We start from the raw sequence: 16,305 nt of genomic DNA, 5'->3' as shown, positions 1-16,305 counted from the left end.
CCCACTCAGAAGGATGTGGACATGGTTCAACTCTCCATGACGTTGACTTTACAACATGTTTCGTTATCTTTTTTTCAGTCCATGGTGTAACACGATGTTTCAATGTTCCTGTAAATTTAAATAAATAATACTTAGTAAAATATATTAAATATGATAAGTTACGAATTTAAAGAAATAATACATGCATGGTTTCTTTTCTTGTAGTACCACTGTTGAATAGAGGCTCGAAAAAACTCCATTAACATAGTAATGGGTAATTTCCGGGAATGACGACTTAGAGCGTTGATTGATTCTGCACTAATAGACGTCATGAAACCATATCTTGCTCCAAGTTGATGTACTCTTGACCATCTTTCAAACCCGACATCTTCAAGTGTTTAAGCACATTGAGGCAAAACACGTCTTAAACAATTTATATGCTTATTAAAATCCACTTCCCGATAAGCTTTTACAGCCTTCCAGTATGTCCATTTGTTATTTTTTATACCAACAGACCTTGATTTTAGATTTTTGTACAAATGAACATCATAAAGTCCATGAAAAGCATCTGGCAAACACCTTCTAACAGCGTTGTCAATTGAGTTTGCCCTATCGGATATGATTGTCAGATTGCTAATAGGACCTATGCAATCCCTAAGATACCCCATAAATCATGTCCATGAATCAGAGGTTTCAGATTTGCCAACCCCGTAAGCTATTGACAATATTTCATTGTTAGCATCCATGGCTACTGCTAATAAGTTTACTTCAAGGTATTGACCTTTCAAATGTGCTCTGTCAACTATAATAACTGGGCGCATGCAAGTAATAAACGGACAAATATACAAAATCATATACACAAGAAATATAATCATTTAAATGTGAAATGCATGCAACTAACAAAAATGAGTCAATAAAATTATAATTATTTACTAACCGCAGCACCAATGGCGATAAACAGCAACTCAAAGCGTCCATCTCTATCTGTTTTGATATGAGTTACCGACCCAGGATTTTTCAGCTTTAAATTGTGACAATAAGCCGACAGTTGGGCAAACGATGCTTCTGGCGCCCCCCTCAACAATTCCAAGGCATAATATTTGGCTCTCCAAGCTTGAGAATATAAGATACTAATCTTGAACCGAGCATTCATGTCAGTCATAATTTCATGTCCCCGATATACCATTCCATTCAAAAACATTAACTCAGCCAGAAAACCACCCAACACCTTTTTGTTTGCCTGTCTATGGTGAGGAAAAACTTGGGTTCTTGAACATGTATGTTTATCAATAAAAGTCCTAACTTGAAACATTTCGTAATCTTTTATCCTCTTTGCAATCATACGCCACGTACAATTTTTGTCAATCATACACCTTATTTCGAAACGATCTTTGCTTGATTTGTTAACTTTTAGTTGATAGTCATCTTACACACATTTCGTATACAAAGCTATCTTCAAGTCTTCATTTGTATCAAAACAATCATCTTTCTTGATACGAATAATTTTTGTGTAACAATCAACTGTTATCTTTACCAACTCTTCTTCCGGTATCTGAAGTAATTCTAGTATATTCCAGTTATACTCCTGTGGCATTTTCTTCTTTTTCCTTTCTTCGGGGACTTCTTCTTCTTTTTCTTCTTCTTCAGAGTTATATGAATTACAGAATGGATGTTCAACATGTTCATTCACAGTTGTAACTTCCTCCTCATTATCATCAACAACATCTTCCTCGGCAGCTGCTGTTTCATCATCAAAATTCAGGTATTGACCATCAAAATCATTACATGCAGGGTCTGTTTCTTCTTCCATCACATCATCAAAATCCGAGTATTGACCAAGATCAAAGTCCGGGTATTGACCAAGATCAAAGTCTGAGTATTGACCAAGATCAAATTTCGAATACTAACTAGTACTCACAATTTTTTCTGTTGCCTCATAATCGTCTAACTGGTCAATACGAAAACCGAAATTTGGTGCTGAAAGTTTATTGGGATTTGGATTAGGAAAAGGTTGTGGGTTTTGAGATTGTGTTTAATATTGTGTTTGGTATTGTAAATATGGTGAAACAAAATTTACTTGGTGATGAAATTGTGGTGGAACCATTAAATTTTGGGTTGAAGAACTTAGTTGATTACTACCAGCTAGTGACACAACTTCACTACTTCTAGGTTCAATAACATACAATGTAACATCATCTTCTTGCGAAACACTAATGTAAGCAATGAATCGTTCAACATCTTCATTGTCAGTTAACAAATAAATTTTATCTTTTCTCTGATAAGATAACCTAAATCCACTTAGAGACTCTAAATTCAATTTCTTTGCAACACGTAACATTAGAGTTTCATAAGTTAACTTTTTTAATGACAGTTTTAGTTGAAGATTCATGGATAAAGGCACATATTGTAAAACACCATGAACATTCTCCCATGACCCTCCAAAACACAAATATATCCAAACATGATCAACATTAGATGATTTCATTCTACAACTTGTAAATTAATTTACTAAATAAACGAGCTATAAACTAAATACCATCACTAACTTAGAGAAAAATATACCTTTATTAAGTTGATAGTTGATAATTTGGGAGAGAAATAATTGAAAAATTATATAGAAATAAAATTATGTAAAAAAAAAATTAGAGATGGAGAAAGATGTCGTTGGATATATGAACGAATGTCGCCGGAGAGAGTGATAGATGGAGATGGAATGAGTTGTGATTTAGGGATTTAAATTATGAGTTGATGCTGCTGCGTTGTTATATACCCAAAACATTTGTGTTGCGAAACTAAATTTGTGTTGCGAATTTGAAATTCAGTTGCGGATTTGAAATTCAGTTGCGAATTTGAAATTCAGTTGCGAATTTGAAATTCCGTGTTGTGAATTTGAAATTCCGCGTTGTGAATTTGACTTTTGTGTTGCGAATTTGACTTCTGTGTTGCGATTTACAAATTCGCATTTCGATTTACAGATTCGCAACGTGAATTTGGAAAATCGTAATGCGATTTACATATTCGCGTTGCGAAAATAAAAATTGTGTTGCGAAATTGGAGTTCGCGTTACGAATTTGTTGGTTATTTTGACAAATCCAAAAAATATTGATTAAAATCGTATATTATAAGACATTTTCGGTCTATCAGTTTACTTTCTCTTAAATGAAAAACTTTCGTAAGTAGCGTAGATTATAGGGCATAAAAGTAATTTCCTGTGTTTAACGTTATCTCTAGTCTCTCGCCATTACAACGAAACCCAAAACATAAAATCATTACAAAATCAATTCAATCTTGTTCGTTGTTTTGGTTCCTTCACTTTGAAAAAAATTCATGGAGTCGGTTACTTCTGTTCAACTTTACGACTCAGAGGACGACGGCGTTCAGGACAACCACCACCACCGCGACCTAACCCCGACCCTTGATTACCACTCTTACCGGTCTCCCGATTTTCACTTCTCCGATCTCTCTCACCCAAACGATGACGTTTCGTATCCCGACTCACTCGTTATCAACGGCCCCGATCTCTTTGTCCGCCGCGAGAACCAAGTCAATTTCGTCATCGATCTCTTCCACCAAAGCGTCGAGCGATCTCAGGCTTGTTCCGTCAATAATCCCAATAACAGCGATTGCAATTGTGGTAGCACCGATGGTGATAATGATGCCGTTGATTTGGCTTATAATAATTTGAGCGATTCGGGTTTTGGTGTTATTGAGGGGAATCGTGAGTTGGATTTAGGGTTAGCGTTAGGGTTTGATTCGATGGATACTCATGAAAGCGATGTTGAGATTGAAAGTGGCGGTGTCGAATATGATGACGGCCATTTCTTTGTGGAAAGGAGGGTTGCTGGGTTGAGTGCTAGCGAGGTCGGTTCTAATTTTAGTGGCGTTGAAATGTTTGGGGATGACATTCGGATTGTTGGGCTTAGGTCCGATTCGGAGGACAATGAGGATGATGAGGACGAGAATGATACTAGGGTGTTAACAATTGATTTGAATTCCGGAGATGATTATGGAATTGATGATCATGTTAATGATTGTTATGATGTTGATGCTGCTGATGATGTGAGTGTTAGTATTCCGCTTTTCTGGGATTCGCTGCGGTTGAACGATCGTCGGGAGACTGTTGAAGATTTCGAGTGGGAGGAAGTGGATGGTAGGGCTGATGAGAGGGATGTTTTAAGTGTGTTTATTGATGGCGATGATGATGTGAATTCAGTTTCACTATACGTTTCCCCTATGATAGCACCTGAAGATGTGATTAGTTTAGAGAGGGCAGCTGGGTTGGAGACTTTGGAGTGGGAGGTTCTGTTGAATTCTAATAACTTGGAAACGGCCCATGAAATGGATGAGAATGCTGAGCCATTTTTTGCTGATCATCATGACTATATTGATGCTGCAGAATATGAAATGCCGTTCGGACAGTTTGCTGAGAATGAGAATGTGTTTATCGGGAAGCCTCCAGCTTCAAAATCTATAGTTGAGAATCTTCCTTCTGTTGTTGTGACTCAGGATGATGTGGTTAATGACAATGCTCTTTGTGCGGTTTGTAAGGATGAGGTTAACCTTGGTGAAAAGATGAAGCAACTGCCTTGTGCTCATCGCTATCACGGAGATTGTATTATACCCTGGTTGGGAATAAGGAATACCTGTCCTGTTTGTCGTCATGAGTTGCCAACAGATGATGCTGACTATGAAAGGAGAAAGATCATAAGAGCTGGACGTGCACATTCAGGGTAATTTATGGTCTTGTTTGATTTTTAAGCTTTGTTTAGCAGTAGGTTGATAAGAATGTAGATATTGTTTTTGGAAAGTTTCAATATGTTTTGTTAGGATCATGTCGTTCTTTACAAATTTATTAGTATTTAATATGTTCTTTTTAATCCTTTTTGTGGTATAAGAACGCTCAATGACTCAACTATACCTTGAGCATATTTTTGGTTGGAACATTAATCCACTATAAGTTTCCTTCAATCCTAAATATTTGATTGTTGTTTTCTTGCGTGCCTAAAGATATGATTTTGCTTCATCTTATATTATGCCATCTAAAATACATGATTATCTAGGAAGTTGCGGTTTTGTTTTATTTTTTGTTATTTTACTTATTATTCTCTATATTTTTGGTTTTTGCTAATACCATAGTTTAGAGGAAAAGCTGTAATCTGGATAGCTATGTTCATGAACCGGAAATGGATCTTGTTAATTTATTCAAGTTTGCCGGAGTTTGTCAAATAATTATTGCAGATCAGCTGAAGAATTGTTTGACTTGTTCTTAGTTTGTTTGCCATAAATGATTGAAATGGGTATTTGATAACTCGATGAGAAAGAAATTGTCGGTGGTGTGGTGTGAAGAAGTATTTGGAAAAAGAGAATAGGAGTTGGGATTATAGAGCTAATTACGATGCTTAAACATGATTGGTCTCTTTGTTTTTCTTTGTCAGCTAACTATCCTTGTTATGTTTCAGTTGGAGAGTTGAAGTGAATCCTTTTTGAAACATTTATCCAGTTTGGATTCAGTTAAGGTGGCTAAATGAGCCTGAACCTGAAAACCCGACCCCAAAAAAACCCAAATCTATCTGCTTACTATGTCCTTAAGGGAGGTTATAGGATTAAATTGAACTGACTTTCTGGATTGTTTTCTAGTTTCATGCTGTATTATGATATGGAAAGTGGTGTGAAAAATTATCAGTTGAAAAGCTCGGAGTTGCAGAAAACCAAGTGATGTGAAGAGCTTGATTTGGGTAGTTTCCCTTTGATGTTAGTTGAAGAAACTTATATTTGTTGTCTTCTTGGTGATTGGATCATCGATGGAAAACTTTTGGCTAATCACCTAAACCCAAGTCTTTGGCCTTATCATAAACTCGTGTTTAAAGTCTTACTATATGAGTTTGACATGTATAGATCTCTAGACACTATTATTCTTCTGCTGTGTCATTCGTGCCTTGTGTCAAGTTGAGTAAAACTTGACTCAATTAAAAAAAAAATTCTCTTTCAACTCAAATTATCGACTCAAATTTTGAGTTCGAGTCGAGTTGAAATTTGAAAATTTTGAGGCACTCGAAAAATCAAAAATTTTGGTTGAATATATTGTCAGTTTTACGATTTAGTTTACTATTTCCTTATTCATTCAATTCCTCATTTATTTTAAGTCTATTTTTATCAATTTTGAACCACATACTCTTAAATCGTAGTAGAATACTTATATACTTTCAATTCCTCTTTTTGATAATAGGTTTCCTATTTTTCAATTTAGACCTCAATTTTTTTATAATTTTTTTATTTCTTCAATTCATTTCTTATTCTTTTTTTAACTACGTGTTTGACCAAAATTTGAACGACATGCTCCCTTACAACTATTTCTATATATGTAACCACAATTCCTAATGCCTCTATTTTTTCAATGTAGTCCCTTAACTTTGTATTTTTCTCAATTTAATATTTTGATTACATTTTTTTCACATCAATTCCTTGATTTCTTTATATTTCTATCAATCTTTTACCTTCAAAATATGTCCTTTGAAATATAATATCGTAAATATATTTTATAATTTTAGATTGTATTTGATTTATTAAATAATATTATAATGTGTAAAAGAATATGAAGATATTTATATAATATACATATACATATCTTCACATTTCTTACTTTTAATCTCAGTCATCTATTTTACTTATCTAACGGTCTTAAATCTCGTGTAAAACTAAAAGAGTTTTACATTATGTAACATGATCTTATCCCTATATATATATATATAATCAATTTGTATCATAATATTATAACTAATTGAAGCTATTCCTAGATCTTCTTGAAGTTTTTGACTTGACTCGATTGAGTACTTATCCCTATTTGAAGCTATTCCACGATCTTTCATCGCATAATTCTTCTTCTCCAGGTACAGGATTTGGACTGAAATAAACTCTATTGAATACTCACTCCATATTCATCTTCTCCGTTTCCTTCTAACAGTCGACCATTATTTTATTTGTGATTTTCTTTTAAACTTCCATCTGCACCTATTTAGGCTGTCGCAAGTTGTTCATGGTTACACGCACAACCTTTGCGGGAGTACTTGGCAACCACAAACTCCTATGAGGCCACTTGTGTTGGAGCATCAATCCAACACTATAACCTTGATCGTTGCATGTCTCTGTCTTTACATCCAACCTTGAAGAATGTCTCTTCATCTTCACCGTATTTTTAATCTAAAATTTTAATAAAATTTCAATATTTTATGGTGCAACTGAAAAATTACATTACGGAGATTTATTACTTACAATAAAAAATATTACGAAGAATATAACATTTTTTGGTGCAACCGAAAATGTTACTCTATTCAACTTAAAAAGTAACATTCTTGATAAAATTTTCAGTTGTAATCGGGTTTTTTGTTTTTTTAATTTTATACTAACAAATTGTATTTTAAAATTTTCTATGACTTATCAGCCCTACCAAATGGAAGACATCATTTTTCTTAAAATATTAAATATTGTATATTTTTTTTTATTATATTCAATTCTCATTTACCAAATGGATATTTTCTTAAAATAGAAATTTAAGACATGCTTTTAGGGTCAATCAAACCAATATTATTATCATGGAATATTAAAAATTGTATCATTTTTATAAGGAATACATAATATTTTTTTATCATATTTTTTTGGATAATTTCATTTTATTATCCAAAGAATGCTACAAAAATCAATCACCAACCACAAAAACCTATGTACAACCTACTTAAAAATTATATTTTTTATCATATTCAATTCTCATTTACCAAATGGATATTTTCTTAAAATAGAAAACTAAGATATGCCAAAGATTTACTTAAATATAAATTAAGAATTACATTAATGTAAATAAATTAAATTTAATAAATACATAAATTTATTTTGAATAGATCAAACCCAAAAAAATGTATTGTCTCAACTTTAGATTAATTAAGGCTTAATACCAAAATAAATATCTAAACTATATTGTTTTTCCTAAATAAATGTCTCAACTATTTTTTGACTCATCCAAGTGTCTAACGTTACAAACGTTACTCTTTTAGGTGCCCGAAACTTCAAATGTGTTAATTTCCCCGTTAAGTGACATGTGTCACAATCTGGTAAATTTAATTTTTTTTAAAAAAATTTGAAATATACCCAAAATTTTGAAAAACCTTCATTTCAACCTCTAAATCTACCATCAACGAAGCTCCACCGACCCCCCCTCCCTGACGACCAAAACCCTTATGAAATCGTAACCGATCGACGACGAGTCAATGTTTTATACGCTGCGAACCCTAGGTTGAAAATTGTGATCTCATGCTGTTCCGACAGTGAATCGACGACAACTACGATGGCGTATAACTAGGAGGATGACAGAGACTATGTCAGTGGTGGTTGTCGTGGACGGAAAGGGCGGTGACAATGAATTAGGGTTAGGATTTGGGGATTTTAGAGATTTGGGAGCTATTTTATAATTTAAGAGAAATTAATTTTTTAAATATAATAAGATTTTTAATATTTTTCTAAAAAAAAAATCAAAATCATCAGATTGTAACATGTGCCACTTAAGGACGGAAATTAATGTCGTTGATGACTCGAACATTTAAATGGGTAATTTTTATAACATTAGGCAACTGGATAAGTCAAAAAATAGTTTAGGCACCTATTTAGATAAAAATGTATAATTTGGACACTTATTTTGATATTAAGCGATTAATTAATAATTGACGACAAGTCAGGTAGGATAGGCTCGTATGTTGAATGACCTCTACGGATAGCCTATAACTTTTAGATGTGGCAAAATTGATGGTAAAAACCTATAATTAATTTTAGGGTAAATTATACAAATGATTCCTTGACTATAGTATATTTTTTATTGAGTACATTGACTATTAAAATTTATAAAATGATCCCATGACTATAGGACATTGCTTTGTTGAGTCACTCGACTATTAAAAGTTACACAATGATCATTTGACTATTCATTGTGTTATAAACTCATCCTTTTATGTTAAAAGGATTATGGCAGTTTGAGCTAAATGTTAACTTACTGATTGAGATATTATAATCGTTTGAGATTATGAGATTATATTATATCATATCACAGTCAGCAGGTTAATGTCTAGCTCAAATTGGCATCAAATTTTTAATGGAAAAGGATGAGTTCAGAACACAATGAATAATCGGGTGACTATTCTGTAACTTTTCATAGTCTGAAGACTCAACAAAGTAATGTCATATAGTCGAGGGAGTATTTTGCAACTTTTAATAGTCGAGTGACTTAGTAAAGCAATACTCTATAGTCAAGGGATTATTTGTATACTTTACCTTTTTTAATAGTATGAGATAATTATGAGATAGTGTATATTAATAATTTTTAATTAATCAATAATGCATACACATCATGCAGTTGTAACTGTTTGAATTTAAAATAATATTTAATTTTTACTACTAAAATCACTTGATGAATTTAATATTCAATTATTTAAAGTTTGGTATCGTTTAAGAAGATCTCAAGTTCAAGGCATTGCTTATATAAAAAAATTTCTCTGCTAAAAGACTCATCGTCCAAAATTAAATTTGCAACACAGATCAATCTGAATTAATCACGTCGAAATTTTAGAAATTAGAGAGCAACAAAAACAAAAGCAAAACAATTATTAATTTAATTATGACTAATTATGTCATGCCATATTTATTATATTCTTCAAGAAAAATTTTTTTAATAAAAAATAAAAAGAAGTTGAATGGTCAAAGGTGTAGTTACCGGAATTAAGTGTTTTATTACATATAATAAAAAAATGAAGGCTTAATGCCCAAATAAGTGCCCAAATTATACGTTTTATGCCAAATAAGTTCTTACATTCTTTTTGGATCATCCAGGTGTTAAATGTTACAAATGTTAGCATTTTAGGTGTCCGAGCTGTCAGCGACATTAGTTTCCCACGTTAAGTGACACATATCACAACCTGGTAATTTTAAAAATTATTTTTTAAAATATTAAAAATATTATCATATTTATAAAAAAACCAAACTTTTCTTATATTATAAAACAACCCCAAAACCCCAAATCCTAACCTTAATCTATCGTCGCCGCCCTCTCCGACCACGACGTAGTCTTTGGCATCATCCTACTTATATGTCGTCGTAGTTGTTGCCGATTTATTGTCAGAATCGTGTGGGATCACGATTTTCATCATATGGTTCGCGAGATTTAAAAAGTCGGTTTGTCATCGATCGATTGTCAACTTGTCACGATTTCATAGGGGTTTTGGTCGTCGAGGAGAGGTCAGGTGGAACTTCTTCGACTACAAAGGGCGACGATCGATGTGAGTTTAGGGTTGAAATGAAGGTTTTCAAAGTTTAGGGGTTATTTCAAAATTTATGTGTTTTCTTTTTAAAAAATATATAATTTTATTTTTAAAATTTATATAAAATTTTTAAAATTACAAGGTTATGACACGTGTTACTTAACGGAGAAAACCAACGCTGTTGACGGTTCGGGCACCTAAAATGCTAACGTTTGTAACATTAGGCACACAGATACCCCAAACAAAATGTAGGCACTTATTTAGCACAAAAAGTATAGTTTGGGCACTTATTTGGGCATTAAGCCAAAAATGAAACCGCCATCTCTATTATTGTAAACCTAACAAAATCCCGTTTAATTGGAGTAATTACAGTTAAAACAGCGTTCCACGTGGAAGAATCTGGTTGGTTTTTTATTCCTCTAATTTTCACACACTTTCTCATCTCGTGGCATGTGTCTCAATTCTTTGTTTTCTCTCGTCTTTCCGGTAGGTGTATTTACCCGACGGCATTCCCGACCGGGGATTGTTCCGTTCCTTCTCTTCTTTTCTTTACCACTTCAAAATCTTGGAAATCGAAACATTTCCGGCGCTTTTGTCTTTGAAGCCTAGAGTCTTCCTTTTTGTCCGGATCGCTTAATTTTCCCGCTAAACCTCTTCTCAATTCCCGAATCAATAAAAGCGAGCTCTAATTTCTTTAAGCGATAACACTGCGATCTCTGGATTCGACATTGGATTCATAACAAGTTTCTGATTCAGGTAAGTTGTTATTTTTTTCCATTAGTTTGTTTTATTCGATATCTCATTGATGGACATTCTACATGCTTATCAGGGATTGGATATGACAAGTCAGAGCGGTTCATCGAGGCGAAGTTCATCAATGGAAAACGTGTCGTTGACAAGGAAAAATTCACTGGAGAATGGAGGTTCTGACTCTAGTCGAAAACTCGTACCATCTTATCGTCCTATGTAAGGCTTTTTTTTCAAGTCTTATTTGATTTTTTCTTTTTAAGATCATTTTTATAATGTATTAGCTTATTTTGAATATTGAACAACTATTGAAGTTTTGTGTAAATTTTGAAAAATCGCATTTATTTGAGAAAAAAATGTTTTTGCGGTTGAGTCTTAGGTTTAAGGCCAACTCTTGAATATTTCCTTGGAAGCTCGAGTTCCTTGGCAACCATGATGTTTTTCCTCTTTAACTTGTATGTGTATTGGCAGCGTTGCCTGTGTTGCTTGGCAACATAGAGCGTATAGGTTTTCTTTCATTTGGAAGGTCATATTCTCATGCTAATAAATATATGCACACGTTGAGGGTTCAAATGCCTGTCTAAAATGGATACTTCAATTAAGTTGAAGGGTTGCACCTGGAACAATATGTGTTTCTGTTTAGTTGCATTTCTTTAAACACGAACCTTTGAGATATGTACACACACTCTAAAAACTTTTCCTTTTCTTTGAAATCTTAAGTCCAGAAGAGTAGAAGCTTCTGTCACTTGTCAAAATGAAAATACAATGGACTGTGTATATTACTAGATTTATTTTGTATTTTCTTTTAATTTTTCGAAGTGGAGAAAATTCACAGCGGCCAGTAATGGTTTGTGAAAGTTCATGTTTTTATTGTGTTCATTCTGTCAAATCAATAATGAAAAAGGGTTCAGATTCTGAAGTTCCAACCAATATGAAATTTTATCTTGAAAGTAGTAATGTAACTATATCTACTTGCATGAAAAGGGGACTAGCTGGAGAGCGTACCGTGAAGAGGTTGCGGCTTTCAAAGGCCCTGACAGTACCTGATAGTACAAGCATTTATGAAGCTTGCCGTCGGATGGCTGCTCGTAGAGTTGATGCTTTATTGCTTACTGACTCTAATGCATTACTTTGCGGGATCCTCACAGACAAGGCATTACTGACTTCCTTGTGAACTGTTACCAATTCCTTTACATTTAAAATGTCAAAACTAATGTACGGGAGACAAACTGCATGAATTATTTATTCACTTTGATATTATATCTTATTCCATGTTCTCTCAGGCATTTTGTGTTGGCATTTGCATGAAGAATGTTCTTCCTTCTTATCCACTTATTCCTTGGCTCTGCCCGTTTGTATTTTTTTTTGTGGTGGTGGCGGTGGTTGGGGGGGAATGATTTCTGCCTACTGAATTATAACAACTATGATGTGTCTTATTTATCGGTTCTTTTTCTTTATTGACTGAAGGACATAGCAACAAGAGTGATAGCCCGGGAGCTTAATCTGGAGGAGACACCAGTTTCGAAAGTAATGACCAAGAACCCTGTATTTGTTCTTTCTGATACTCTTGCAGTGGAGGCACTTCAGAAGATGGTGCAAGGTTGGCCCTTTGTTTTGTACATCTAGTCTCAATGTGATATGTTCTCTCACATCTTACCTCTAATGTTATTCATATATCATTCTAAACAGGAAAGTTTAGACACTTGCCTGTTGTAGAAAATGGGGAAGTCATTGCTTTGCTTGATATAGCTAAGTGTTTGTATGATGCTATTGCTCGAATGGAAAGAGCAGCTGAAAAGAGTAAAGCTATTGCTGCTGCAGTTGAAGGAGTAGAAAAAAATTGGGGAACGTCTCTCTCTGGTTGGTGGATAATGTTTTCTCGTCTTCAATGTAGTACTTTTACTTTTTACTTTTGGCCCTTGTATTTTTCTGTACCTTTTACCCTTTTACTTTTTACTTTCCGTACCTGTTTTAAGTTCTCTATTTTTTGGGGTGATATGCAGGTCACAGTACATTCATTGAGACACTTCGTGAGCAAATGTTCAGGCCCTCACTGTCTACGATTATTGCAGAAAATCAAAAGTAGGTAATACTTTCTTTTTGTTATATCTATCTGGTCCTTTACACCATCTCTATTGATGATATTTTGTTTTTTTGTAATACTATCAGTAGCTTAGTTTAACAGAATGCCATCTATTAGGATTGTAACAGTTTCACCAGATGACACAGTTTTAGTGGCTGCAAAAAAGATGCTTGAGTCTCGAGTAAACTCTGCAGTTGTCACAGTTGAAAACAAACCAAGAGGGATTCTAACGTGAGTCTTTTTTGAATCAAATTTCAACTCAACATTGTATTCGATATGTGGCTGAGGGAGGGCAGGAAGGAGTATTATCAATCAGTTTTTCTTTCAGTTGTTACTGTTGTTTTTGGCATATACACTAACCCTTGCCTATGAATTTCTGACAGTTCGAAGGATATATTGATGAGGGTAATAGCACAAAATCTGCCTCCTGAGGCTACTTTTGTGGAGAAGGTATTTGCCACTTTTGGATCTCATGTTTCCATTTTATATATATTGATCTTATAGACTTTTGTATCAACTCATCATTTTTCACCTCAATAATATGCTCATCATTTTGATTTTGGTTCGATGCATAGGTCATGACTCCTAACCCAGAATGTGCAATAGTTGACACGCCAATTGTTGATGCTTTGCATACCATGCATGATGGAAAATTTTTACACCTCCCTGTTGTAGATAGAGGTGATATGAGTTACTACTTTGCAAAGAATCTAGTGTTGTACATGCATCAAACCAGTTCTTATTAAGTTTCTGTGGATGGAATCAGATGGAGAGATAGTTGCTGTTTTTGATGTAATCCATATTACTCGTGCTGCTATTGCCACTTTAAGTCAAGTCAGTATCTTTCTAAGATTATGATGTTCTTGTAGTAATTTTACAGGATAAGTTGTGTAATGTACGAATATTTATTCAAAAGCATTTAACTTGTTACGGTGTCCTCGTGGTCTTCAAAACTAGGTTGGGAGTACTTCTGGAGTCAACAATGAGGCTGCCACAACAATGATGCAGAAGTTTTGGGATTCTGCAATGGCCTTACCTCCCAATGAAGAGGATGTTGAGAGTCGGAGGTTTGTTTTGTTGATGTTTCTCTGATCATATAGTTGTGATTTCTGCCATTACTGTCTACTAACTCATAGTGATGTTTCAGTGATGGAGCAGAGACAGGGAGGTCTCTTTGCTATCCGTCATCCAATATTCCAAATACATTTGGCTTCAAAATACAAGATAAAAGGGGCCGAATGCATAGATTTACTTTTGGTATGTTATTGATTTTATTTTCCTATGAAAAATAGGTTTCCTTTATATAACAAGATTAGTCTATTTAAAGGACATTAAATACTAAAACCCTAAGAAGAATTTAAATCAAAAACCTAAAAGATCTTGTTTTCTCTTTAACGAGTCCAAAGGTTTCAGTCTCCCTTCGACGAGATGAACTATCATCCCCAAACACACATAATCCTAATAAATTGGCACGACCATAACAGTTAGTGTTGCTTCTATTATCACTTGTTAATTTTTTGCAACCTAACCAAATCATTTCTTGGCCAAGTTAACTTTTACATGACACTAGCTTCAATAATAATTTTGGGGGGTTAAGTTTTGATCTTATGGATTACATCTATTGTGTGATTTTACAATTGGTTACTGATCCTACAACTCAGCATATTTTTAGTGGGCAGGCGATTGCATTTCCCACAATCATGGGCATATTATCGGAGGGATCTAATTCTTCTGTAACGCTTTTCACCGGCCATCTCGATAAGTTGTATCTAATAGGATTTTTGTTTGTTGCTTCTGTATACAGATACACGGAGTTTAACAGATCTAATAACAGCAATCCTCAATAGGCTGCAGGATGAAATAGATAGAAACACTGTGCCTCAAATTTTGGTAGGGTTTTTTTTTGGGGGGGGGGGGTACTTTTAATTTTTTGATGATTACTTCGGTACTTAACTTATCTCTCCAAATTTTATGCTAATTGGAGGGTATATCATGCAGTATGAAGATGAAGACCATGACAAAGTTGTGTTGGAATCCGACACTGATCTTTCAGAGGCTGTTGAGCTTGCAAAGTTAGCTGGTTGGAAGGTATGATTGGACTGTGCAATTTATATGGATTTACACCTAATTGAGCATTTGACGGTGTACTTTACTCATAATTCCCTAATAATAATATATGCTTGTATGATGAAATGATGCTTGGAACTAGATTTGGCTCGTAGTATGACCTTAAAGAAAAAATGTAATACAAAAAATTATCTTTATTAGGTATCCATGTTGAACTCAAATATAAGCTCTGCATGGGATATATGTGGTGTTTAGACGTTAGTGTGCAATTTGGATCTCTCTGCGTTTAAATTAGTTCATTGTAAAGCCAGCATCTTATTTGTAGCAGTGGAAACTTCATTGAATCCGTCATCTCTTACGTTGAGACAAATGATCTGATGACTTTTGCAGTGTTTGAGATTGCATCTAGATTATACAGGAACAAAAACTCATCCAAAGGGTACTGGTTCGGGTTCGGGAAGCCTAGATTATGCTAACTCCGATGCATGGTCTGCTGCATACAGTGCTGTTGCAGCCGGGGCTGCAGTTGCTGCTGGGCTTGGCTTATTAGCATACCTGAAGAGATCCGGGAATTAGCACCGGTAGAAACTTTTCCCATTTGTAACTTGTAAATTTCAAGAGGAAATGTAACAACTTTCCTTTAGATAAACGGTGCTTGATTTCAATTCTTTTTCGGATCGTATCGAGAAATCATCTTTTTTCTCAGGTTTCTGCTTGCCACGCCACAGCTTAGAATGTTGAGCTATGGTTGTTTCTCCATTATTTTGTCACTGAAACTTAATGATTGGAATATATAATAAACAGTACCATTAGATGATATAAAAGAGTTTGCTTCATATTTCATTTTAATTATACAAACAAGAATCCCCTTCGTTATAACACACACACACACACATAATAGAAGTAAATGTTAAATATGAATATACATCTAATGTGAGTATGATGGTATATTTACCCTTGGATCCTTTCTTACTCACGGCCACAAATAATTTTGCATTGTTCAGCTATCCGTTGCATCCGGGTTTGTTTACGAAGAGCAGAAATAATGTTGCATTATTCATCTATATTAATGGAAATACCATAACAAAATTATTTTATAATTTTAACAGAAAATCTAAATAAAACTATTTGATT

General features: G+C 34.1%; 2 protein-coding genes across 2 annotated transcripts; both read left to right on the top strand.

Annotated features, from left to right (window-relative positions):
* Positions 1 to 3,270: 3,270 nt before the first annotated feature.
* On the top strand, positions 3,271 to 4,839 carry LOC120210614. Its single transcript, XM_039209311.1, has one exon. The coding sequence runs from the start codon at positions 3,307 to 3,309 to the stop codon at positions 4,711 to 4,713; it is 1,407 nt and encodes a 468-aa protein (XP_039065242.1). The 5' UTR covers positions 3,271 to 3,306; the 3' UTR covers positions 4,714 to 4,839.
* A 5,934-nt stretch (positions 4,840 to 10,773) lies between these two features.
* On the top strand, positions 10,774 to 15,812 carry LOC120210613 (CBS domain-containing protein CBSCBSPB5-like). The gene is made up of 15 exons (XM_039209309.1): positions 10,774 to 11,030; positions 11,104 to 11,240; positions 12,006 to 12,174; positions 12,489 to 12,621; positions 12,711 to 12,881; positions 13,025 to 13,103; positions 13,222 to 13,335; positions 13,488 to 13,554; positions 13,680 to 13,785; positions 13,871 to 13,938; positions 14,062 to 14,171; positions 14,252 to 14,361; positions 14,909 to 14,994; positions 15,103 to 15,192; positions 15,562 to 15,812. The coding sequence occupies exons 2-15, from the start codon at positions 11,113 to 11,115 to the stop codon at positions 15,745 to 15,747; spliced, it is 1,617 nt and encodes a 538-aa protein (XP_039065240.1). The 5' UTR covers positions 10,774 to 11,030; positions 11,104 to 11,112; the 3' UTR covers positions 15,748 to 15,812.
* The last annotated feature ends 493 nt before the right edge of the window (positions 15,813 to 16,305 follow it).

The sequence above is a fragment of the Hibiscus syriacus genome, unplaced genomic scaffold, assembly GCF_006381635.1.
Source record: "Hibiscus syriacus cultivar Baekdansim isolate YM2019G1 unplaced genomic scaffold, ASM638163v2 tig00109926_pilon, whole genome shotgun sequence".
NCBI lineage: Eukaryota > Viridiplantae > Streptophyta > Magnoliopsida > Malvales > Malvaceae > Hibiscus > Hibiscus syriacus.
This window is presented reverse-complemented; position numbering and strand designations above follow the sequence as displayed.

What these genes read in the sequence shown, in the direction of transcription:
- LOC120210614 (XM_039209311.1), top strand. Translation starts at nt 3,307, where the DNA reads ATGGAGTCGGTTACTTCTGTTCAACTTTACGACTCAGAGGACGACGGC.
- LOC120210613 (XM_039209309.1), top strand. Translation starts at nt 11,113, where the DNA reads ATGACAAGTCAGAGCGGTTCATCGAGGCGAAGTTCATCAATGGAAAAC. An exon ending in ATTATTGCAGAAAATCAAAA is followed by an intron (nt 13,104 to 13,221) that starts GTAGGTAATACT and finishes GCCATCTATTAG; the next exon opens with GATTGTAACAGTTTCACCAG. An exon ending in AAACCAAGAGGGATTCTAAC is followed by an intron (nt 13,336 to 13,487) that starts GTGAGTCTTTTT and finishes AATTTCTGACAG; the next exon opens with TTCGAAGGATATATTGATGA.